Source organism: Peromyscus maniculatus, chromosome 4 (genome assembly GCF_049852395.1).
Source record: "Peromyscus maniculatus bairdii isolate BWxNUB_F1_BW_parent chromosome 4, HU_Pman_BW_mat_3.1, whole genome shotgun sequence".
NCBI classification, from domain to species: Eukaryota; Metazoa; Chordata; class Mammalia; order Rodentia; family Cricetidae; genus Peromyscus; species Peromyscus maniculatus.
Window position 1 is genome coordinate 136744308 of NC_134855.1, and position 25001 is coordinate 136769308.

At 43.0% G+C, this 25001-nt stretch overlaps 1 protein-coding gene across 11 annotated transcripts in view; it reads right to left on the bottom strand.

The window, feature by feature from the left end:
• The window catches only part of Mroh8 (maestro heat like repeat family member 8), a 78006-nt gene that overhangs the window by 10159 nt on the left and 42846 nt on the right, over positions 1–25001 (bottom strand). For 4 of the 11 annotated variants that reach the window (XM_076571067.1, XM_006984142.4, XM_016002659.3 and 1 more), the window contains 11 exons: positions 23071–23223; positions 19222–19382; positions 13081–13216; positions 11023–11213; positions 9542–9676; positions 9023–9137; positions 8585–8725; positions 7180–7344; positions 5967–6122; positions 3063–3185; positions 1157–1256 (listed from right to left, as the gene is read on the bottom strand). In XM_076571067.1, coding sequence (XP_076427182.1) covers positions 1157–1256; positions 3063–3185; positions 5967–6122; positions 7180–7344; positions 8585–8725; positions 9023–9137; positions 9542–9676; positions 11023–11213; positions 13081–13216; positions 19222–19382; positions 23071–23223 — 1576 coding nt within the window. Of the gene's footprint in view, positions 1–1156; positions 1257–3062; positions 3186–5966; positions 6123–7140; positions 7345–8584; positions 8726–9022; positions 9138–9541; positions 9677–11022; positions 11214–13080; positions 13217–19221; positions 19383–23070; positions 23224–25001 lie in introns of all 11 variants that reach the window. The other 7 variants (XM_076571069.1, XM_042276661.2, XM_076571071.1 and 4 more) reach the window with 6 other exon arrangements.

Below are 25001 nucleotides of genomic sequence, written 5' to 3' on the forward strand. Positions count from 1 at the left end.
AGATTCACAGTGGATGGAGAGCTTTATGAGCTCTCTGAACGCCACATATCCACCATGTCACCTACATGCTATGTCACCTACAAGCGCGCGCGCACACACACACACACACACACACACACACACACACACTCTCTCTCTCTCTCTCTCTCTCTCTCTCTCTCTCTCTCTCTCTCTAAAGTTTTAAATATTAAAATAATATTCCCGAGTGTTTTATAGTTATTGGTCAATAATGTGGTTTCTTCTTCCTTGAAAGTGTTTTCAAGGTCATCTACATAAAGATCATGCCTGATACTGTAAGTCTGGTTTGAAGTTTGACCTCCTGGCAGAGGAGGTCAGGCCCTAGCAGAGAAGATATCATTTTTGCTTTGCTAGAGGGATTATTGTGGCCATCAAATTGTCTAATAAATACTTAGATTTATGCTCATAGATTAATGCTGCTGTCAGCTTTGGTCAGAGAAGGGTTTTTTTGTGTGTGTGGCGGGGAGTGGGTAGGCATATTATTGGAGAAACTCATAGTGTCAGAGTGCTGAAAATGAGCCCTGAAACATGTCTCCCCAACCTGGGCTCAGGAAACACTGGAGAAGAGGGAGCTGAAGGAAGGTCTGAGTGAAGGAGCAGGTGTGTTGTAGAATATGTCTTCTAGACATTGTACTCATGCGCTCACAGCAGCAGTGATGGCCTGCATAAGACCTGCACAAAACTGGGCCCACCAGTATTCTGTCACCAAGGACTTAGGAGTCCCCACATACCCTTGAGGATTTCTAGGCAGTTCCTGGGGTTTGTAAGGGGTTTGTAAAGTCCTACACCTCCCTGAGGATCTATAGGTAGTTAATGGTTGCTTAAAGGGGTAACGTGAAGTAAGAAACATTTTCCTTAGTGCTAGTCACTGAGTTACTCAGGCTCCTGTAAATAGCCCTTTACCCGTGCTCCTATAGTAACTCTAATTAAACTCATTAAGTCACCAAAATAAAAGACATGAAAGTAGAAGAGAGACTATTTGGGAAGAAGGGGATAAATGGGAATGGGTGAGGGATAAGCGGGTTATGGTGCAAATATGACTGCAATACATTCTATGTAAAGAAAAGACTGGGGATACTCAACACAAGGTGGGAAGGTATAGGATAATGTAACTATACAAATCAAAGTTTTCTTTTACCTATAAACAAGACAGCTGTTCTTCTGATGGGAAGTTTTGGATCCTTGGAATACATTAGTGTTTGGTCTAGGATGTTTATTTTCCCCTTGCTTTTTTCTCCCTAAGTTGATGGGAAGAGTATATAACAATAAAGTAGCAGGTGAGTACAGCAGAGCCTGAATTACTGTAGTGAACGTCACAGTGACTGCTTTGCCATGATAGCAAGCCCCTGTAAAGTTAGTTCCTCGAAATCCCCACTGTGCACACCTGTCCATGACACCTTTAAATCACCCTGGCTTCTCTGCACCTCTGTCTTCTCGCCTCTAAATGCACCTTGAGTTTAACTTCATACCAGCTCTTCCTGCCTCATCAGCCTGGCTCTGAGGACTCTGTAGGCTTCTTTTCCTGGCACATATTATTTTCCATTTGGAGTTTCTATTTTCGTTTCTTAGAAGTTTTCAGTCTCCTTACTCATTTGCAGGTGCCAAACTAGAAGTTTTAAAACTGGGTTGCCATGACCTGCTACACAGAGGATGCATTTTGCTCTCTGGGTAAATGAGTGCACCTTTCAAGGGCCTCTTGGAAGGATAAGCACCTCACAAACAGAGAGACAAGAATTATTTCTCATAGAGCTTAAATCTGACATGGACAGTTTGCACTTTTACCCACTGGGAACAGCAAATTTCGTGTTGGAAATATTGTCATTAATGCATCAACTATAGGTAATGGCTGAAGTTCAGAGACCTAATACCCAGGAAAAAGGCAAGGGCACTATACTATGCTTTCTAGCCCTGTAAGCTTGATGAGAAGAGACCATGGGGGTTTTAGATATGTAGAAGATTCCTAGAAGTCTCCAGAGAATTCAATATGGGATCCAGGTGGTTCTACTATAATTGCTTTCTAGAAAACTATGCATAGGCCTTCTAACTCTACCCTAGATCATATAGGCTTTGCTGGGTTTGTAAAGAGAAGATTCTATCTGGGTCTCAGGGCTAGTAACATGCTGCCCTCTTCTTATCTGATCTTCTTATGGCAGTTCTTGCTTAGGGACTATGCTCTAATGGAAAATAAGACAATCCACTATATGAAGCAAAGGGCTATAGACGTGAAGACAATGTATAATTATTTCAGTTCAGCTCACAAAGTCTCATTATGTAGCTCTGGGTGGCCTGGAACAGCTTGGCTTGAACTTACAGAAATCCACCTACCTCTGCCTCCTGAGTGCTGGGATTAAAGGTGTGTGCCACCAAGCCTAGCCCAAGTAAAAAATTTTGACTAGATACTATCAGTCTGACCTTGAAGTTTTTGATGCAATTAGTAGGGCTCTCTAGTTTATCAGTCATTTTGTTATTACTATTTTGAAACAAGGTCTTACTCTATAGCTCAACTTACCCTTAAACTCACACTGAGCCTCCTGACAGCCTCCTGAGTGATATTATTACAGGAATGTCTCACCACACCTTGTACCACCAGCTTTTTGCATATATGAAGAAATGTGTTAGTAGCAAATTTGTTAGCTAGTGAAATGCCCCCATGGGTAAAAGTGCTTGCCATGATCCCTGGAAGCCAGATGTGTAATTCCAGCATTCCTACAGTGAGATGGGAGATGGAGACTGGTGACTCTCTCACAATGTGGAAGGCAAGAACTAACTCCTGAAAGTTGTCCACTGACTTCTACTTGCACTCTGTGGCAGACTCAATGTGTGTGTACATACACACACACACACACACACACACACACACACACACACAATTTTTTAAGTGCATCTGTGACTAATTGGGGGAACTATAGGAAAGAGATGTACCTAACTGAACAATTCGTGGAGAGCAACTACTGCTGTGAAAGGGTGGGATGGGAAATGTTTCCCAATCCATGTGTCTCCATTAAAAACTATCAGAAAAAACAAAGCCACCATTTCTCACATACAAAGAATTTGCAGACCCTTCTGACTTCGTTTGGTTTGATGTATAAGGGATCTTTGCAGTACACTTCTCGGGGCAGCTTCCATTTCAGGAACTGGGCACATACAGTTAGCACTTGTCTACTCTCCTGTGGGGAGAAGAGTATAACAGGTCAGCATTTTCAAACACTCTTGAACTGAGGTACATTTTCTTTAGTAAAACTGAGACCAAAGTCTAACGTGAAAGTTGATAATTCCAGAATTACTCTGGGTGAGGTGAGGGAAGGGGGTGAACTGGCATTCTGCCTTCCTCCTGAAGACCCTAAAGGACTCATAAACCTGCAAGGTACCAAAAAGGATGTAGCAACCAGTGTCTCTGGAAAAGTGAGAACTAGTAGATGGGGTACACAGGTAAGATACACTGTAGTTCAGGCTCTAGACAGGATTCCCCTGAGCAAGTAGGACTTGTCTCCAGTCAGAGTTCTCAGAAAGCCACTAAGCACCATTCAAAACTGTTTGTCTCAGGTCCACTAGATATGCTTTTAAGGCCAGGTGTGGTGGTGTACGTCTTTAATCACAACACGTAGAAGACTAAGGCAAGTGGGGCAGGTCTCTGAGTTAGAGGCCAGCCTGGTCTACATAGCCAGTTCCAGGCCATCTGGAGCTACATAGTGAGACCTTGTCTCAAAACAAAAACAACAACAAAAAACAAACCCTTTGGGGACTGACTAATTAAAGATTAGTTCAGGTTATTTGTGTAGCAATTTGTAGATATGTAGTATCTAACCCAGGTGCCCACACTAGGTTTTTATAGCCTTAAGAAAATTTCACATGCATGCACTAAAGTGCTTGTTGCAGCACTATAATCATGAAAACCAAATACTGTCTCAGTGTCCTGGAATAGGAGAATGGGGTAAATTTTAGATTAAATGATGCAACTCCACGTAACACTGAAAATAAATGATCTACAGCCTTACAATAAAAATATCATAAATACAATGTAAAGCAAATATACTGAGAGATTTACAGAAATACACAACGTAAGTTTAAAACCTTTCTTAGAGCACTGGTTCTGTCCTCACAGTTTAACACCCACCTCTCTGCTCAGACTCTTCTCTGAAGAGCTCAGCTTAGCTAGAAGTTGTTTAAGTTTGTAGGGAAATAAACTCAGAGCCTTGGTGGCTCTAGGCCTTTTCTGATTACCAAGGGATGGCAGATTGGAGGGAGGTATTAGCACCATGTACCTGTGAGCCCCAAAGATGCTTCCCATCACCTGGATGACAAGGTCTGAGCTGTACTTTACTGAGGTCTGAAATGGTTCTCATTTATGGCTACAGAGCTATAGACCTTTTCACACAAGGTATGAGGGCCCACATAAATCCTCAGTCCTATTTCTAAGCTCCTTTGCCCCCAAGACAGGGTCTCACTATGTAGTCCTGGAACTTGGTCTCTACAGACCAGGCTGGCCTCAAACTCAAAGAGATCCACCTGCCTCTGCTCCTGAGTGCTGGGATTAAAGGCGTGCGCCACTATCATCTCTGCCTGTTTCTAAGTTTTTTTAAATTAGACTTTCATTTCTGTATGGGGGAACACAAAGACTGATCTCCATAATTCTTCCAGAATCCTTGTGGTCTAAATGTTTCTCCCTGGAATGATATAACTAGTGATCACGGTTAGCATGACGGACTGAGTAAGCTTAAACACTCTGTGCATGTGTGTTAACTATACCGGTGGTTGAATCCAGGAACTCACATGTGATAGGCAAGCACTCTACCACTGAGCTGTATTTCCAGCCCTTTTACTTTATTTTTATTTAAAAATTTTAATTACATCTATCTATATATTTCTATCTCTTTATCTATCTCTCTATCTATCCAACTATCTATCTCCCTGTCTCTACATGTGTTTGTATGAATCAGTTCCTCTCCTTCCATCTGTGGGTTCCAGTTGTCAGGTTTGGCAGCAAGTACCTTTACATACTGAGTCATCTTGCCAGCCTTACTCTTTTAAGTTATCCACACTGGCCCTGAACTTGAAAGCCTCCTGCCTCAGCCTCCCAAGTAGCTGAGATTACACATCTATGCCATTATGCCCAGCCTGAACACATACAGTTAATACTAGGTGGCTTAAATGAAAAACCACAATTCTTACAGCAAAACCTTTGGAAGCCTTATGAGAAATAAAGTCTCCAGATGGTCTAGAGAGGGTATGTAGCTAGAGTTTTCCTGCCTTGCCCACAGTCAGGACAAATCTTTGTCACCTGCCAGTCCCACAGCCGCTCAGACCCAACCAAGGAAACACAGAGACTTATATTGCTTACAAACTGTATGTTTGCTTACAAACTGTATGTATGGCAGGCTTCTTGCTAACTGTTCTTATAGCTTAAATTAATCCATTTCCATAAATCTATACCTTGCCATATGGCTCATGGCTTACAGGCATCTTCACATGCTGCTTGTCCTGGCGGCCACTGGCAGTGACTCCTTCTGCCTTCCTGTTCTTTCTTTTCTCCTCTCTGTTAGTCCCACCTATACTTCCTGCCTAGCCACTGGCCAATCAGTGTTTTATTTATTGACCAATCAGAGCAACACATTTGCCATACAGAACATACCACAGCAAGGGTACTCTCTAACTTAACTCCAACACACTCCATGTCTCAGGGCCGTGAAAGAAAAGAACATGTTTGTCATCAACACAGTTTGTTGGTTGAGCATTCGTTTTCAGGCTCTGTGCTAGGCTACAAAGTGATAATAAACAGTTCTTGCTGTTTGATTCCTCACAATTTACTCAGGGAAATGACCGAAATGTGGTTTTGTGCCAGAGGACGTAAGAAAGTGCCTGCAAAGTCTGTGCCCTCAAGAATATAAACACTGTTTGCAGAGCTAGATCTAAACTCAGAGTTATTCATGGCTAAAAAGAACTGACATTACCTTAGCTATTTCATCATTGTCGTCCTGAGAAAACAGAAGTAGTGGGACCAAGCTCTCCAGGACGTGGCTCTCCACACACTTCTTATCTGTGTGTCTCACAGCCTTTATGGAGGCTCCAAAGAGAGTCATGGAGAAACGATGGATGCCATGTCTCACCTAAGAATGGAGGATTCAGAAGGAAACAGCCCACTGAACATGCTCATACTAGCTTATAAGAAGAACTCCAGGGATCTGGCTCATCAGTCTTAACATGAAGCTATCTAGCTGCATATAGTTGAGGGCAAGAAATCAACTGTACAGGGAGACAGCAAGACCTGTGTTTGGTGTTCTTGTTTCTGAACTGTACAAGCAAGAAACAGGTAATGCCACCTGTTGCTGAAAAGGCTTGTAACCAATACTGGTTTTAATCACTCACATAAGCTCTTTTGCTAAAATTCAAAACCCTAGCTAGCATATACCGAGGATGCTGGTCAATGTGCTTTATGTGTTTCTTTTAGAAATCTTTGTGATTTGGGACAAGGATGTAAGTACAGCCATCATTTTGACCCACTTCTTTCTTTCTTTCCTTCCTTTCCTTGTGACCCATTTCTTTTTCTTTTCTTCTCTCTCTCTCTCTCTCTCTCTCTCTCTTTTTTTGTCTTTCGAGACAGGGTTTCTCTGGGTAGCTTTGGCACCTTTTCTGGAACTCACTCTGTATCCCAGGCTGGCCTCGAACTCACAGAGATTCGCCTGCCTCCTGAGTGCTGGGATTAAAGGTGTGTGCCACCACCGCCTGGCTTATGACCCACTTCTTACTGTTCCTTATCTTCTCCTTCCCACAGAGTAAGGTAATGTCTTGGTAAGTCTGTGTGTCTCAATTTTTTTTTTTTTTTTGAGATAGAGTTTCTTTGTGTAGTCCTAGCCATTCTGGACCAGGCTGGCCTCAAACTCTGTGATTCATCTGCTTCTGCCTCCTGAGTACTGGGATTGAAGGCATGCACCAACAGCACCCTGCTATGTCTCAAGATTTTTTAAGTCTGAAAAACTAATAATATCAGTCCAGAAAAGCGGGACATCACAGATTATCTGCAAGGGTCTTGAGGAAGAAGATCTAAAAGGCCTCTAAAAATAAAAAAATTCCATTTGTAAATAAAATGGCCTTTTATGGTCTCAAAATCTACTAGCTGGTAGGTACCTGCCCTCTAGGGAAGAATCTTTTCTCTCATTGTCTTACATCACCAAATAAGGAGAACAGGATCTTCATCAGGGTAGCCAAGGTGGTGGAATCTAGTGTCTTGACAAGCTTCATCAGTATCTGGATGGCCAACAGAACGATCCTCTCATCAGTCTCCTGTAAGCTATCTAAGATGCATGGTATTGCTCCTTTGATGTCTTCTCTCTGTGTGTCCAAAAGCAGCCATGACCTTCTCTCCTGGTAGCACATTATCTAATTCTAAATGGAGGGATTCTACCCAGACTTAAGTAACCTGGTGCTTGTGAATTTCTGGTAACTCTGGTGTTAAAGAGGCCATGCCTATTGTAGAGGAGGGGGAGGAGCTATTGTGAATTGCTTCATAAAACAGAGGTGGGACCAGGTGAGGGAGGACCAGGGATATACTGTTGGCTTTACTTTAAGGAAAGGCTCTCCCAACCAAGAAAAAAAAAAGTGGAATGGCCAGCACAGACCACAGTGAGTTCTCCATCATAGAGGTTATTCAAACATAGGCTTGAAAACTCGTTGATAGAGATTAAGCAGGGTTTGACTGAGGATCCTTAAAAGCCCTTCCCATTCTAAATTCCTACAAGGAAGCAATCTCAGGATTTTAAAACGTGTGTGTGTGTGTGTGTGTGTGTGTGCATATATACATAAGTACAATAAACAAATGTTCATGCATCAATCAGCCACAGTTAACATATACTAGCATTTGTCATTTTTGTTCCATATATTTATGTATTTTTTTTTATAAAATAAATGCATCTCAAGTGGCAAAATTAAAGCCTCAGGGTTACTTCTGACTGAGGCATAGTTTTTTTTTTTTTTTCTTTCTTTTTTAGTTTTTCAAGACAGGATTGGTTTGTGTAGCTTTGGCTGTCCTAGAACTTGCTCTGTAGACCAGGCTGGCCTCAAACTCACAGAGATCCTCCTGCCTCTATCTCCCAAGTGCTTGGATTAAAGGCATGTGCTACCACAGCTCAGTGGAGGCATAGTTTTCTAATGAGACATGTGGAAGACTTTCATCATGAATGACACTGATCTCTGTCATAGATAATAAATATCCTGGAGTATCCAAGCAGGACAGCATGTTATAAGGCATCAAGCGGACAGCTGGATATTTTCTACTGTGTTATGGCAATAACCTCCCCCACAAAATGCAAGTTTCAAAGTATTATGAATATTTGTGACTTAGAATTTTAAAGTTATTTCATTTTAATAGTACCCACATAACTCCTAGGTATAAAATTAGAGGTATAGATGGATGTACAGTAATAAAGGCCTTCCCCCATTCACTCCTGCCCCAACGCTCCCAGTTCCTCCTCCCTGAGTTTCTTGGGTATCTTTGGCGTTATCTATTTACTATTGTGTATCTATTATCTATTGTATCTATTACCAGTAAATGAGTGGTCAAAGGTCCTTTTACCATCTCTCGGTGTCTGACAAGATTGTGTAGTCCCCTCAGTGCAAGAATCCTGAAGAGCTTATTCTCATCATACAGCCAGTCTTTCAGGCGGGCAGTGGAGTATAACCTGGGCAACCTCCTGGCCATTGGACTCTTTAAGAGCTGAAAGAAATGACCTTGAAGCTTTTCTCCTTGAAGGGAACTACCTTCCCACCAACTCCAATGGACATTTCCCTTGGAAACCCCACGCTTCTGCACAGACAGTACAGGGGATGCTGGAGCAGGAACACAAGGGAAGCTGACAATGGGGAGAGGAGACGACTTCAAGGCTTGAATTTCGAGAGAGCATCTGCTGCACACACAGAACAGACCCCAGCCTGTCCCGAAGCTGAATACAGCATAGGAATGAGGTTCTACTGCTTTCCGGGTTCCAGATTCCAGCATCTACAGAGCGCTTACCTCTACAAAAAAGCCTGCAGATGTGAGTTTGTGTTTCTCATTCCCTCGGTTAATCAAAGGGACTAACAAGTACATGATCTTATATGCAAAGAAGTGACTTCTTTCCAGCAAGGCACTGTAAAACAGACCAACAGAAAACTCTCAGACATATCCCACCCAGATGACATTTTCCCAGGGTCAGGCCCTCCGAAGTTTTTACGTTGCTTCAGGTATTCAAGAGGTCAAGCCAGGGCCTTTTTTTCTGGTTAATTTACAGATACTATAGCTAGGCATGATGATGCACACCTTTAATCCCAACACTTGGGAGGCAGAGGCAGGAAGATCGCTGTGAGTTTGAGGCTAGCCTGGTCTAGATAGAGAGAGTGAGTTCCAGGCCAGGGACAAAGTGAGACCTTGCCTCAAAAACATTAAGCTATTGTATACTCTGTTACGGCTTTAGTTACTGTGATTTTTTTAAGGGGAAAATAAAACAATGCTGCTTTCTGGAGAGAATGAATATATTAGAATGAGGAATCTTACTTGGCAAGGAGGAATACTCCCTGAAGATGGCATTCTCCCTTCAGAAGAGTCCATCCATTATTCTTTTCCATGATGCTGAATTCCTGCCAGCATGATGTTCTGAGGAGGAGAGTCTTTGTTGCTTGTATGGCGAAGCTAAGTTGAGCAAAAATAAGCATGGATGGAAAGAAAAGGCCTGCCAATCACTGGGATGGGCCCAGGGCTGTACTGTAATCCACCCCATTCTAGAGTTCCTAAAGATGCTTCATGTATAGTAGCTGGAAAGGCCTTCCACATAATTCTCAACAGAAAAAAGTTTAACTTGATTTTGTTTCTCAAGGAGTTTGGAAGGAGATCTGTGATTCAGCAACTGATCTGGAATGCTCAAAGGACACCCACTGCATTAAAAATGATTTTATTTTAGGAGTATGAGTTAGCATGCAGTTCTGTGCACCACGTGCAGTGCCCATGGAGGCCAGAAGAGAGGGTGTTGGATCCCCTAGAACTAGAGTTACAGATGGTTATGAGCTGTCATGTGGTGCTGGAAACTGAGTCTGGGTCCTCTGCAAGAGCAGCAAGTGCCCTTAATCTCTAAACCATCTCTCCAGTCTGATCCATTGATTAAAAGTTTTTTGAGGTAAAATTTAAGGCTAGGTATTTGGCTGAGTTAGTAGAACACCTGCCTAGCCTGCTCTATGTCCTGGGTTTGATCACCATCACTTCAGAAACCAGCCATGGTGGTACATGCCTGGACCCCCAGCATCTGGGAGCTAGGAGGATCAGTAGTTCAAGGTCATCCTAAGCTACAAAGTGAGTTTGAGGCTGGCTTGTAGGACATGAGACCCTGTTTCAAAAAGAGAAAGAAAAAGATTTATACTTCCCCGTAATATTTACCAGTATAACTTAAAAGTACTTCTTGAATAGCCATCCCATCATAGCTTCAAGAGCAAGTTAGGGCTGGAATGGTTCTTGGAGATAACAGGTCCAATCTACTCAGTTACAGAAAAGGAAACTAAGACACAGAACAGTGGGTTGGCCCAGGGTAGCAGCTTATTAAACAGACGCACGAGAACTACTGTCACCTAGCCTGGTCTGAGTATCCCATGGTGTGGCATTTCCTCCCCAAAGATCTGTGTGTCAGCAGCACCAGAAATGTCTACCAAGACCTGCTTGAGGAACTGAAAAATCTCTTCAAGCCATATCCCAGAAACAAGGAATCATTTCACTGGATCAATCCAGTTTGGGAGGCTGATTTACTGATTTTTGTCTCTACTTGCTCTGTAAGGGAAGAGGGCATCACAGCATCACACATTATCTGCCAGGCACCTACAGTGGAATTTATCACTGGTGCCAAGAAAACTAAAGGCAGCAAATATTCCTGGGCATTTCATCTTGAGGACTGTGGACCTGCATTCACTCAGTCAGGACCACATCTATCCTGTGTCTGCTACAATGCCCCGGACTCTGTAAGTGTTCAGATCAATGAAATCAATGAGCAATACCACAAAGGTGAGACCTCCATTGGTATTCCCTGTTCTGCATACAGGCCACTTGGGATGTTGACATCAGACATGGTGAGGCCGATGCTGTGGTGAATCTGGATGAGCAGTGTCATCAAAAGCTGAGGAAAGAGTCGGAATGCAGCTGCTCGAAATTTGTTTCCCAAAAGCACCTCATAAAGGGCATCTGTTACCTGGGGTAGAAAAGGCACAGGGAAGACCTGAGTGCCTGTTGGTCCTAAGCCTCTGTGTCACAACTAGTCCATAGACAGAACAGCAATGGTAACTGGGAGAGGGAACAGATGTGAAAGGGGGAATAAGAGTAAAGTGATCATTAGAAGTGAGCTGGGGCAGGCTCAGAGTAGAGTACATGCTTAGTAAGAGGCAGGCCCAGAGTTCAATCCCTAGTACCACATACATATTATACATATGCATGCATGCACACATGCACACACACACACACACACACACACACACACACACACACACACACACGCACGGAGGGTATGTATGTATGTGTGTGTGTCCAATGAGCAGATTTAACATCCAAAAATCATAATTGGAAACTATTAGTACACTTGATTAGATACAACTAAAAACAATAAAACAAATATCATGTTAGATGACAAGTAACAACTCAGAAAAGTATCTATTTTTGTACCAATGTGTTAATAAAATGCTCTCATCCTTCAGTAAGACAAATGTAAAGACTTGCTGCATCATCTGGGAGCTGATTAGAAATGAGAATATCAAGTCCCTCTCACATCTCCTATATCACAATCTGCATGGTGTAACTTAAATACACATGTATTTGCCCTAACTTCTAAAACTACAGTAACATTTTAGAAAAAAATATTTTGAGACAGGGTTTCTTTGTGTAGACCAGGCTGTCCTCGAACTCACAGAGATCTACCTTGCTCTGCCTCCCGAGTGCTGGGATTAAAAACGTGTGCCACCACAGCCCAGCTACATTTTAGAATTTTGAAAAAGCATACATTCATAAGAAAAGAGAATAAAAGAGAAGACTATAGCAAATTAGAAATGCTGAAAGAAATTTGGAAGCTTAAAATACTATGACAATAATTTGGACTGGACAAAGAGCAGGAGGGGAGGAGCTAAGGTGAGAAGCCCAGTCTTCCAGGAGGCCATGTGGAGAGGGAATCCCAGCACTGGGAAAGCCAAAGTAAGAGGTTCAAAGTCACCCTTCATTACATCACTATTTCGAGGCCAGCCTGAGCCACCCGAGACCCTTTCTCAAAAAATAAAAGCATATATACTGATAGGAAGCAGTCTCTGTATGCCAAGGCCAGAGGTTTGCAGCAGCCCTCTGTATTTCTGTACAGTTCTGCTGTGAACAAAGACTACTTTAAAAAGAAAATTGGGTGGGAAACATCAAATGCACACATGCACAGGCATTTCTAGAAATCTCATTAGGTCGATGAAACAGACTGGGAGCTAAGAATAGTTTTCTTTTTTTTTCTTTTTGTATATATAAGTGTTAGGTTTTATTGTTTTTCCTTTTGAAACAAACAAACAAACAAAACTGCTGTCCAAGCTGGACTCTAACTCTTGGGTTCAAATGATATTACTACCTCAGCTTTCTGAGTAGCTGGGATGACAGGCATACAATACTGTCTTGGTTTTAGGTTTGTTTTTTTTTAAATCCAAAGATTATGTGACAGAGACTATGTATGACCTGTAACCCCTAAAATATATATATTTTTTACAAGGCCTAAAATATTCTTTTAGATAGAAAGTTTTCTAACTCTTAATTAAAAGGGCCATTATTTTCTACTTTATATATTATTATATTTTTAAGCTTTTTTTCCACAAGTTTGGGTTACTTGAAGTAGTTTTTAAAGGATAGAAGTAGGAATGTTCATACTGTATTACACTTTCCAGCTCCTTCCAGGTCAGAGACAATGAGGTTCACACGGATTTACAGATGAATGTTAGAAACAAACTTCGAAAGAGAACAAAAAGATCACCCTCTGGAGAGGGTGAGTCCTCCTCAAGGGGGAACATTCTGTGCTGACATGAGGGGGCAGAGCAATGGCTTACAGCAACAGCCACATAGGCCATCTTCTCCTGGGTGGCCACATCATGGCATTTCTGCAGCTTTCTCAGGAGCCTCCAGAGGACCCAGGTCGTGTTAGACAGTTCTACCTCCAGGGTTCTCCACAGTTCAGCCAGATGCCTAGAAATCCCAGAACAGCAAGCATCATGAGAAGGGCTTATCCCAGGCCTCCCAGGACCACAACTTTCTGAGCATCATTTTGGAATCCAACCGTTCTGCATACTGCCTGACAGCGAGGCAGTAACTGAGCTTTCGCTGCCTGGCACTGGCCTACAGCCATTCCTAAACTAGTCTTAAGCAGACTTATCAGTACCTCTGCTTCTGTATCACAGTGTGGTGGTCTGAAGAAAATGGCCCCCAAAGAGAGTGGCACTATTAGGAGGTGTGGCCTTGTGGGAGGAAGTGTGTCACTGTGAGGGCGAGCTTTGAGGTCTCTTGTCTCAAGCTTCCCTCAGTTGACTTCCTGTTGCCTGTAAGACATAGCACTCTCAGCTCCAGCACCACATCTGCCTGCACGCTGCTGTGCTCCCCACCATGCTCCCTGTCGTGATCATAACGGACTGAACCTCTGAACTGTGAGCCACCACCTCAATTAAATCTTTTCTTTGTAAGAGTTGCCCTGGTCACGGTTTCTCTTCACAGGAATAGTAATTAGGTCACAATCTAGCCACCTCTCACCATTCACCTTTTCCAAATGAACCATAAACTTTGATTACCCCAAAGGTCCACACCATTTTCTGAAGTCAGAGGCCTTTTCTCCAGCTCTCTCTTGCCTATCACCTCCCCTTAAGAGAAGATCCAGTGGCCTCTCCTCTGTCAAGTTTCCTGGTGCTTCTCCATGCTTCTCAGCAGAGTTCCTATAACGTTTACATTTCTTTCTTTTCTTTTTTTTTTTTTTTTTGGTTTTCGAGACAGGGTTTCTCTGTGTAGCTTTGCGCCTTTCCTGGAGCTCACTTGGTAGCCCAGGCTGGCCTTGAACTCACAGAGATCCGCCTGGCTCTGCCTCCAGAGTGCTGGGATTAAAGGCGTGCGCCACCACCGCCCGGCACGTTTACATTTCTTAATGTAACAAGTTACAGCTTTCCTCAGGATTCCCACACTGGTAGTGCTCTGTGTATGCTCCTGTGAAGGAAGAGATCATATCTGGAGCCCTCACAACCTGGCACAATGTCAGGTTCACAGAAGGCATTCAAAGACACATCTATCCCATGTAGTCTATGGTCCTCATGTGTGAAAAAAGTCAACACCTAAAAATTAACCTCTGATCCTACTTAGATCTTAAAGTAATACGTAGTAATTTTTCAAAAAGACTACAAATTTGACATCACAGCTAAGGCCTGCCTGAGAAAAATATTGAAACTTAGTCTCAAAACAAAACTCTCTAGTAACAATTCAAATGCAGGGCCTCAGAGTTAAATAAACACTGTAAAGGAGTGTGAGAGAGGGGAGACTGAGCCTTTTTCTTTCTTTCTTTTTTTTTTTTCGAGACAGGGTTTCTCTGTGTAGCTTTGCGCCTTTCCTGGAACTCGCTTTGGAGATCAGGCTGGCTTCGAACTCACAGAGATCCGCCTGGCTCTGCCTCCCGAGTGCTGGGATTAAAGGCGGGTGCCACCACTGCCCAGCCTTTTTCTTTCTTTTAAAAATAAACTTGACTGGGATCTTGCTCTAGCCTGTTTTTGTTGTTGTTGTTTTAACTTCTTGAATTACATTTATTGTGTGTTTTTATATGTATGGGTACCTGTGTACCACCTCACACATGTACAGGTCAGAGGACAATTTTCCAGAGCCAATTCTCATTCTATTTTGTACTTCCTGGGACTCAATCTCAGATCTTCATTTTGGCAGCAAATGCCACTACCTGATGAGACATCTTACCAGCACAAGCCTTTCTTTTTTATCCCAGTGCTGGGGACTTAAATCTAGAGCCTCATGCATATTCAACAACACTCTGCAGTAAACTACATCCCAAAATCAACCCATTATCAATAATTTTCAAAATCTACCTTGGCATCTTTGCATGATATAAAGTAATTTTCTTTCTTTCTTTCTTTCTTTCTTTCTTTCTTTCTTTCTTTCTTTCTTTCTTTCTTTCTTTCTTTCTTTCTTTCTTTCTTTCTTTCTTTCTGTCTCTCTCTCTCTCTCTCTTTCTTTCTTTTCCTTCCTTCCTTTTCTCCTTCCTTCCTTCCTTCCTCCCTCCCTCCCTCCCTTCGTTTCTTTCTTTCAAATGTGGACTCTTGTCTACCTGAATCACTCTGAACACTGAGGCTCTCTGACACTATCCCAACAATCATTCCCTACCTTAGTAATTCTGCCTTTCTGTTGGTTTTGTTTCTAGATGGCTTTCACTCCTGTAGCTAAGACTGTCTTGGAAGGAACTAGATAGACTAGGCTGGCCTCCAATTTACAGTGATCCTCCTGACTCAGCCTCCTGAGTGCTGGGATTACAGGTCTGAGTCATCACAACAGCCTCTAATTTCATAATTCTACTCTGAAAGTAAAACAAAGCAAGAAGAACCCAAGCAAGCCTGAGGGAACGAAGGCCTGAAAGGCACGTGGAACTCTGTAAAAGGCTCACAGCAGAGAAAGTAATCAAATGTCAGAATATGAACATGCATCCTGGAAGGATGTTAAGCAATTCCTATGTTTCTGTGATTCTGAGGCAACTGAATAAAGGACTTTGAGAAACAAAGCCTGGGAGACTCTTCTGGAATGCTCTAATTTGCTGCACATTCTAAGTATGGGAATTAGAAAGCACACAGCCACTGACTCTCAGATTTTAGTAGGAAACAAATCATCTACAGAGTGTATTTAAACCACTGCATTGACGACATGATTCAGCAGGCAGAAGCACCTGCTGCCAAGCCTGACCATCTAAGTTTGAACCCCAGTTCCCACATGGTAGACGAAGAGAACTAACTCCCACAAGTTGTATTCTGACCTCCATTCCAGCCATGATTTGTTTGTACCCACTTGAGTGTGTGTGTGTGTGTGTGTGTGTGTGTGTGTGTGTGTGTGTGCATGTGTGTGTATGAGAGAGAGAGACAGAGAGAGCTACACGTGGTAGTACATACCTTTAATCCCAGCACTCAGGAGGTAGAGGCAGGAAGATCTCTGTGAGTAAAAGGCCAGCCTGAGCTACATAGGACAGCCAGTGCTTCATAGTGAAACCCTGTCTCAAAAAAATAAAATGAAATAAAAATACACAAGAAGTTCAGGAGATGTGAGACAGGAAGCCTGAGAGATCAAGGGCAGCTTTTCAGTGGTTCTCAACCTGTGGGTTGAGATGACTCTTTCACGGGGGTTACTTAAGACCATAAGAAAACATAGATAGTTACATATGATTCACAGCAGTAGCAAAATTATAGTTATGAAGTAGCAATGGTCTACAGAGCAAGTTCCAGGGCAGCTGCACAGAGAAACTCTGTCTTAAAAAACCAAAAAAAGAAGAGAAGGAAAAAAAGGAAGTAGGTCACTAGTGGAAGGGCTTTGAAAGTTATGTCCATCCTGATTCTGGCCTTGCTCTCTGTTTCCTGGTCCTCCAGTGTGTGAACAACGGCTTTACTTAACTCTCCTCTTAGCCACACTGAGCCACTTTGCCATGTGGTTTTCAGAACGATAAGAAAAGTTATTAATAAATAACTTTTTGCAACCAGTGTACCAGTCTACCAGAGAGGAAGAGATGGGTGGAGCCCTCATAAAACAAAGGGCAGAACTTGAGACTTTCAAGTACCACAGGCCTATGATTCCTTATGCTTGTTTGAGCATCATCTCTGCTACTTCCAACTAGAAACCTAACTAAGCTATAGATGTGGAGCCTGGAGAATACCATGCTTCATGGGAGGTCCTGATGCATTAGCTCTGACAATTCCTAACTACTGTACTAGAAGACTGGAGGAGGCACAATTTGAAACACACACTATCTCCCCTGTGAGCAGAAAGAAACAGCCTGGCTGCTGCAGTGACATTCTAGGACAGAACTCCAGATAAGTCAGGGCACATATTTGCTCTGAGATGTCTTTTCCTGGACCTATGGTGATGAGTTGAGTTTCTCAAAGCATCTCACCTCCCACAGAGCCTGGCGGGAATGCAAAGCCTCTGAGGACACGCGGGGGCCTCCTCACCTTTTCTCGAGTGCCGGCCCCGCCGTCTACACAGCTGCACACATGTGCCCCGCCGTCTACACAGCTGCACACATGTGCCCCGCCGTCTACACAGCTGCACACATGTGCCCCGCCGTCTACACAGCTGCACACATGTGCCCCGCCGTCTACACAGCTGCACACCTGCAATCCGTCTCCACCAAAGTCACAGGCAAAGGCACATCTCAAGCCATTCATACCTTCAGTTCCTTTTTTTTTTTTTTTTTTTTTTTTGGTTTTTTGAGACAGGGTTTCTCTGTGTAGCTTTGCGCCTTTCCTGGGACTCACTTGGTAGCCCAGGCTGGCCTCGAACTCACAGAGATCCGCCTGGCTCCGCCTCCCGAGTGCTGGGATTAAAGGCGTGCGCCACCACCGCCCGGCCCTTCAGTTCCTTTTTGTTGTTGTTGTTTTAAGGCAGGGTCTCACCATTTAGACCAGGCTGGCCTTGAACTCACAGAGATCTGCCTGTGCCAATACCATGAAGTTCTTTAATGGCTTCTACTGAAGTATCAAGTCCACTCTCCTATCCATTTTATTGCTGTTATCTGACTTCTGATCATTTAAAAAGTGTTTTCGTGTGGTATAGCTGTGGAGCTATCAAGACAGTCCACTTTTAGAACTACAGTCCACTTTTAGTTCATCAACACAGAAAGACTCCTCAATCTGATCACTTCCTACTGCTCACCTGTCTGTCCAGCCTTCCTTAGGCTCATTTCATATAAAACTCTAGTACATTTAAGCCATGAGAAGAATAATAGCTTAAGAGCAACTGATTAGAGAAATGTACAAAAGAATCTTTAAAAATCCACATGAACTCCCTTATTAATGTACTTATTTCCTCCAGATGGGTAAGAGTCCTACCATTTGACCTAGTAGTAAAGGGTCTGGTTCAGCATGGAGAACATCACCACTACCCCAAGATATTAGTGAGAGTCATTCATACAAAAGAACAGTTTTCAAACAGCTTAAAGCAGAAAAAAAATTTTTTTGAACTAAGATACTCAGAATCACAATATAGGAATCAGATTTTAAAAGGATGCTGCCCCGATAAAGGGTGGGGTGCCTCTCCTCAAGTGTCACTGACTTCCCCATATGTACTTCCTAGACTCTAAGATTAGAGCTACCACTGTGAAAACACTCAGCTAAGAAACAAACTTCTCTGTAGAAACCCACTCTTCCATATATATATATGGAAATATATATATATATATATATATATATATATATATAACTTAGACTTTCTTTTTTCTGGATGCATTTATTTATTTGGGGCAAAATCATTCTTGAATGCATTCTGCAAGTGAGATGCCAGCATTATGGATTTCACCCCTAAATAACTTGAGTACCGGTCTGTCTGTAGCTATTTATTTAGACAGGGTCTCACTATGTAGACCAGGCTGGCCTTGAACTCTCCATCCTCCTGCCTCAGCTTCCCAAGTGCTGAGATTACCAGCATGCTTCAGTGTCTATCTTCTCCCAACTAGGATGTCCTTCTTCATAAACAGTATCACTTCACACACAGGGAAATCATATTAATTGAAGAATCTAGTGGAGCCAGGTGTGGTGGCACGTGCCTATAATCCTAGCATTTGTCTGAGTTTTACATCAGCCTCATCTACATAATGAACTCCAGGCCAGCCAGATCTACGTAGTAAAATACTATCTCAAGCCCCCCACCTTCTAAAAAAAAATCAAGTAAAAATGCAATTTTTTATTACAGCTTTTGTTTTGACCCAAGGTCCAATCGAGGTCTTACACTGTACTGGGCCATACTGCTTCACCGCTCCACCGCCGGCTGGTTTCTTTCTTTTTTCATTACTTTAACTTTTTTGAAGATTCCAGTCTGTTTGACTTAGAATATTCTTCTTAGGGACCAACCTGTATCTTATCTCCTCTACAGGAGTCTCATTAGCAAGCATGTTTCACTGTACTCAGAGATGGGTTGTGGACCCAATTTTACCCAGAAGCTGCACAGGGTTCTGTTACCTGTCATAGGGCACTGGATGGCACAGAAGATGGTTCAGCACTATATCTGTGTACTTAGGTCTGGAGATAAACAAACTCACGGTGTTCATGATTTGTTGCCGGACATTAGGCAGGGTGATTATTGACAGCCGGGCACAAATAACACCTATTATTTCTGGTACCTGAAGAGGAAAAAGACATCATTAAGACCTTAATCCTGTAGGACAATTATAGAGTCTTTGTAGCCATTTCTGGGAGGTTCAGGGGTGGGGGTGGTGGGGAAAAGGAAGAAGAAAAAGTATTTTTGATTTTGTAGAGTTTAGGATACTAAGGGTTCAGTTCACTGCTAAAGCATTTCTCTAGCATGTATGAGGACCAGGATTTGATCCTCAGCACTGCAGAAATAATAATAAAACTTTCCAATCATTTGCTGGGAGTGGTGGCGCATGCCTTTCATTCTAGTGCTTGGGAAGCAGAGGCAAGTGGATCTCTGAGTTTGAGGCCAGCCTGGTCTACATAGTGAGTACAAGGATAGCCAGGGCTATGTAGAGAGACCCTGTCTCATAAAAAAAAAGTATACATGAATGTATGTATACAAAAATACTCGGAAGTGGGTGGAGCTGTACTTGAGTTGCAGAGTGCTTGCCTAGCATAGATGAAGACCTGGATTTGATACCTGGATTCTCAACAATGTGGGGTGCAGGGATGGGGGGGAGAGGGGTAGTGGGGTAAGGGGTAGAGGGTGGAGAGAATAGAAAGAAAGAATTGCTGGAGTGCTGGGTATAGCTTGGGGGTTAGAATGCTTGCTTGATATGCACAAGGCCCTTGGTTCAATCCATCATCACAGAAAGAAAAAAAAAGCAAGAAAAGAAAGGAAGGGAGGAAAGAAAAGATTTAGAAGGATGAAAACACAGATGTCAGCTAGATCCATGAGAAATGAAGGAGTGGTTTTTTTTTGTTTCTCCTGTATTTTTTCTGATTTTTTTTTTTTTTTTGGTTTTTCGAGACAGGGTTTCTCTGTGTAGCTTTGTGCCTTTCCTAGAACTCCCTCTGTATGTACCCCAGGCTGGCCTCGAACTCACAGAGATCTGCTTGCCTCTGCGTCCCGAGTGTGGTGATGAAAGGAGTGCACCATCACCGCCTGGCTACATAGTGATTTTATAACAAAGATGTCATGTTATGGCAAGGGAACCCCTACCCACTGTCTTCTCTGGTCTTTCAAGAAACAGAAGCCAGGGCTTTGGTCCAGGTCTCCCTCTCCTTGACTACTCACCCTGACAAAAAATGGCTATTATTACCACCAGGTGCCAGAAGCTGGCTGAAGGGTGGGCAGGGGATGCAATTCTAGCCATAGATACACTAGGAAGAGCTGGGCAGTGGTGGTACACACCTTTAATCCCAGCACTCAGGAGGCAGAGGCAGGTGGATCTCTGAGTTTGAGGCTATCCTGGTCTACAGAGCGACTTCCAGGACAGCCAGGGCAACACAGAGAAACCCCACCTTGGGAAAAAACAAACAAACAAAAAGAAAGAGACATGAGGGAGAATCCACTGTGGGCTTGAGGAAAAGATTGTCTGCCTTCAATAAAGGAACAATAAGGAAGGCATCATCTCTCTAGATTTTCTTATCTGTCTGCTCACAAAGTCTCAGCTGTGCCTGCCTCATGGACAGGAAAGGTAAAAAGATGGGAACCATGGTCTTGGCTGTCACTGCAAGTCAGTGAGCCCATCATGGAAAATATACTGTGTCCAGATTTCCTGTACCTATTTAAGAATGTATATTTATTGTAATAATTTAGTAGAGTCTAATCACTTCTTTATAGTAAGAACATGTCAGATAAACAAATATGCCATTAAGACATAAGGTAATCAATCACTGGAAAAGCTTCTCACAGTTGGCCTTCCTGGCTCCTAAAGGCTCCCAAACCAGCCAAGATCCATCTGACTTCTCTCAGGTGTTCCTGCTGTATCTTTTTATGTTTTCTTTTTATGATTCATTTATTTTTATTTTTATGTGCATTGGTGTTTTGCCTGCATGTATGTCTCTGTGAGGGTGTTAGGTCCCCTGGAACTGGAGTTACAGACAGTTGTGAGCTGCCATGTGAGGTACAGGGAATTGAACCCAGGACCTCTAGAAGAACAGCTAGTGCTCTTCATCACTGAGCCATCTCTCTAGACCCACTATTTTTGCTATTTTCCTAGGTTTAAAAAAATGGGTTCTTATCATTTTAAAATTCCCTTTCTTTTTGATATTGTTGTGGTGTTGTGAATTGAACCCAGGACTTTGTGCACGGACAAGTGCCCTTCACAGAACACTTTCATTCCTAACAAAACACAAACAGCAATTTAAAATGCCAGTGGCTCTTACACTTCCAGCTATTTCTGTATTCCTTCTGTTTAATTAAGATAGTCGGTTAATTAAATATTTTGGGGACAGAGTTTTGCCTAGTAGACTAGCCTAGCTAGGAACTCACTACGTAGTCCAAGCCCAATAATAATATATATTTTATTGTTGGCTATATATAAAGATGAGTGCACAAATGTCATGATGTGTGTCTGTGAAGATCAGAGGACAACTCTGTCCTCTCTTCCCACCATGGATCTGGGGACTGAACTCAGGTCATCAGGCTTGTGCAGCAATCACTTTGACTCATAGAGTTATCTTACTGGGCCCCTAGGTCTGTCCTTTCGAATTTTAGATGATAAAATTATTTCTTTCCTTTGTCATTTCTTTCTTTGTTTTTTTTTTTGTTTTGTTTTTTCAAGACAGGGTTTCTCTGTGTAGCCCTAGCTGTCCTGGAACTCACTCTGTAGACCAGGCTGGCCCCAAACTCTCAGAGATCCACCTGCTTCTGCCTCCCAAGTGCTGGGATTATAGACATGCACCACCACCTCCCAGCTTCCTTTATTTCTTGTGAGGGCTTTACATATATTTAGGTAAGTTCTCTTGATGCTGGGGAAAGCTGGTCTCCTTTCAGAGTCACTTCTGGCTGTCTTCTGTCTTAACTTGATAGCTTTGACTCATCTGGATCAGGATTTGCACTGAATTCCAACCTTATACTCATCAATGACATCTTCTAGGGAAATCCTGTTCTCTGGGGAACACACCAGAGAGTGGGAGGGGTGTTTCAGGTGTGTGCACATATTTATTTGAGTACACACCCATATGTGCGCTTGTAAAAGCCAGAGATTGATGTCGAAGATGTCTTTCTTTTTTTTTTTTTAAGATTTATTTATTTTATATATATGGTATTCTATCTGCACGCTAGAGGAGGGCATCAGATCCCATTAGAGATGGCTGTAAGCCACCATGTGGTTGCTGGTAATTGAACTCAGAGACCTCTGGAAGAGCTGCCAATGCTCTTAACTGCTAATCCATCTCTCCAGCTCTAAGATGTCTTTCTTAATTACTTCCCACGTTATTTTTTTGAGACACAATGTCTTCAATCAACCTGGAACTCACTGTTTCAGCTAGACTTGCTGGACAGTGAGCTCTGGGAATTTGCCTAGCTTCGCACCCCAGTGTTCCCCGCCCCCCATGCTAGAGTTACAGATGTTCTAGACAATACCTGGCTTTTACATGGGTGTAAGGGATCTGAATATAGGTCCTCATGCCTGAAAAACAAACACTGTAACACGGAGCTATTTCCCCAGCCCTCATCTTAAGTTTTACATCTCCCTTGTTTGGGATGGGGGCTGGTGAGTACATGCTTGCTGATTGGAGGAACTTTTGGGAACAGCAGAGGAAGGTGTTGGTCCTGTCCTCACTAGTGCCTATTCTCAGTTGAGCACAAATGGACGGACCTCCCCAGCTGCAGGAGGGACAGGGCTTGCTTCTGTTTCAAAGCAGAAAATGGTTCTGTGCTCTTACCTTCTCAAATCGGGCCTCTGCAAACCTCACCAAAGTAATCAACAACTCTCCTGCTATCTGCTGGGTACAGGGATGGGGCAGGCTTTTCAGGCTGTCCAACGTGGTCATTATAAACTGGCCGAGTTCTTGTGAATCAAGGAAAACTTCAAAGACCTGCAATGATTTAGGAAAAATGAACTTTCAAGCTACATGGTATGGGCTAGGAATATAACTCAGTGTGTGCCTATGCTGTGTGAGGCCCAGCACCCCAGTACCCCAGCACTCCAGCACTGGGAGAGGGAGAGGGCTGTGCTATCTACTACTGGTTTATTTACTGTGATGGCTAGTCTCTGTTGTAAACTTGACTACATCTGGAATTAATGAAAATCCAAGCGGCTGGGTACACCTGAGAGAGAGTTTTTCTTAAATCATTTGAAGTGGGAAGACCCACTTTCAATATGGATCTTTGAGGTAGGAAGATCCCCCTTAATCTGGGCCACACCTTCTGCTGGCAGCCTATATAAAGGACAAGGAAGAAGGGCGCTTGCTCTCTAATTAGCAAGTCCATTCCTTCACTGGCATTAGAGCCTACTTCTTTAGGATTCCTGAATATACTGAAGATCAGGTGAGACATCCAGCCTCATGGACTCAACAACTTACTGGATTCTTGGACCTTCTGTTGGCAGACAGCCATTGTTGGACTAGCTGGACCACAGCCTGTAAGCCATTCTGATGAATCCTATGTATGTATACATACACACATTCTATAAGTCCTATCCTTCTGGAGAACCCTGACTAATACATTACCACAATGGAAAACTGGAAGTACCCAAAGTCCACAGCTAACGTCTATGCGCAGCCTTTTACTGCTCTGACTCCTAGAGAGAAGCCTTGTTCTGAGACCCTCAGAAAAAAAGTCTCACTTTACAGGAGCACTAATGAAAGGAAACATCCAGTGCTGGATAGCCGACAGCTTCCTTGACATAACTAGAATGCTTTGTGGGGAGACAACACACTAACATAATGTGCATTCTGCTTCCGGCTGCACTTAGTAGTGCATGAAGTCCTCCACATGATTGGAACAGATACGTTCCATTGGTCCTTCCTATGTGACGGGCAGTCTGCCAAGCATTGTCCACATAGCTGTTCATTTAGCTCTTGGGACAACAGAGTCATTCCAGATTCCCCTGGATGGAGGGAAACTGATAACTAGACTGGCTTACCTGGTACTTTAGACCCAACATGAGTAATATTTCTAAGTACCCCGTTATGTGTGTTTGTATGTACGTATCCACACATGTATGTGTGGGTATAAATGCACGGGGCAGTGTGCATGTGTAAGCCAGAGGTCTGTCTCAGTGTTTCCCTCTATCACTTTCCACCTTAATTTTTGAGGCAGGGTTTCTTACTAAATCTGGAGCTCATGGATTCTGCTAGACTAGCTGTCCACAAAACCACAGGGTTCTCCTGGATCTGTCTCCCCAAAGCTAAGACTACAGGAATATCCTGCTACACTCAGCTTTTTTCTTCTTAACTATGGCTATTGGAGATTGAGATCATGTCTTCATGCTCGCAATGCAAGGACTTTACTGAGCCATCTCTCCAGCCTTACAGGTCTCCTTTGTATACCATCATCCCTAACATACCTAGCGGATGCATGAGTCTTTGATGAGCACTGAATATAGCTCATTGATTCAACCATTCTCTCTTGAAACTCCTCTCTGTGAAAGGTTTACATGAGCAAGTAGCTGGTGTTCAGTGAGAGTTCACCAGAATGAGGTGAAATCACGGGCTTCTTCAGCAAGTCAACATAAACCAGAAAACAGGACACTTAGACTTGACGGTATAAGCCTTTAATCTCAGCATGTGGGTGGCAGACACAGGCAGACTGCTTGAGTTCTAGGACAGTGTGGTCTACACAGCGAGTACCAGTTTAGCCAGTGATACACAGT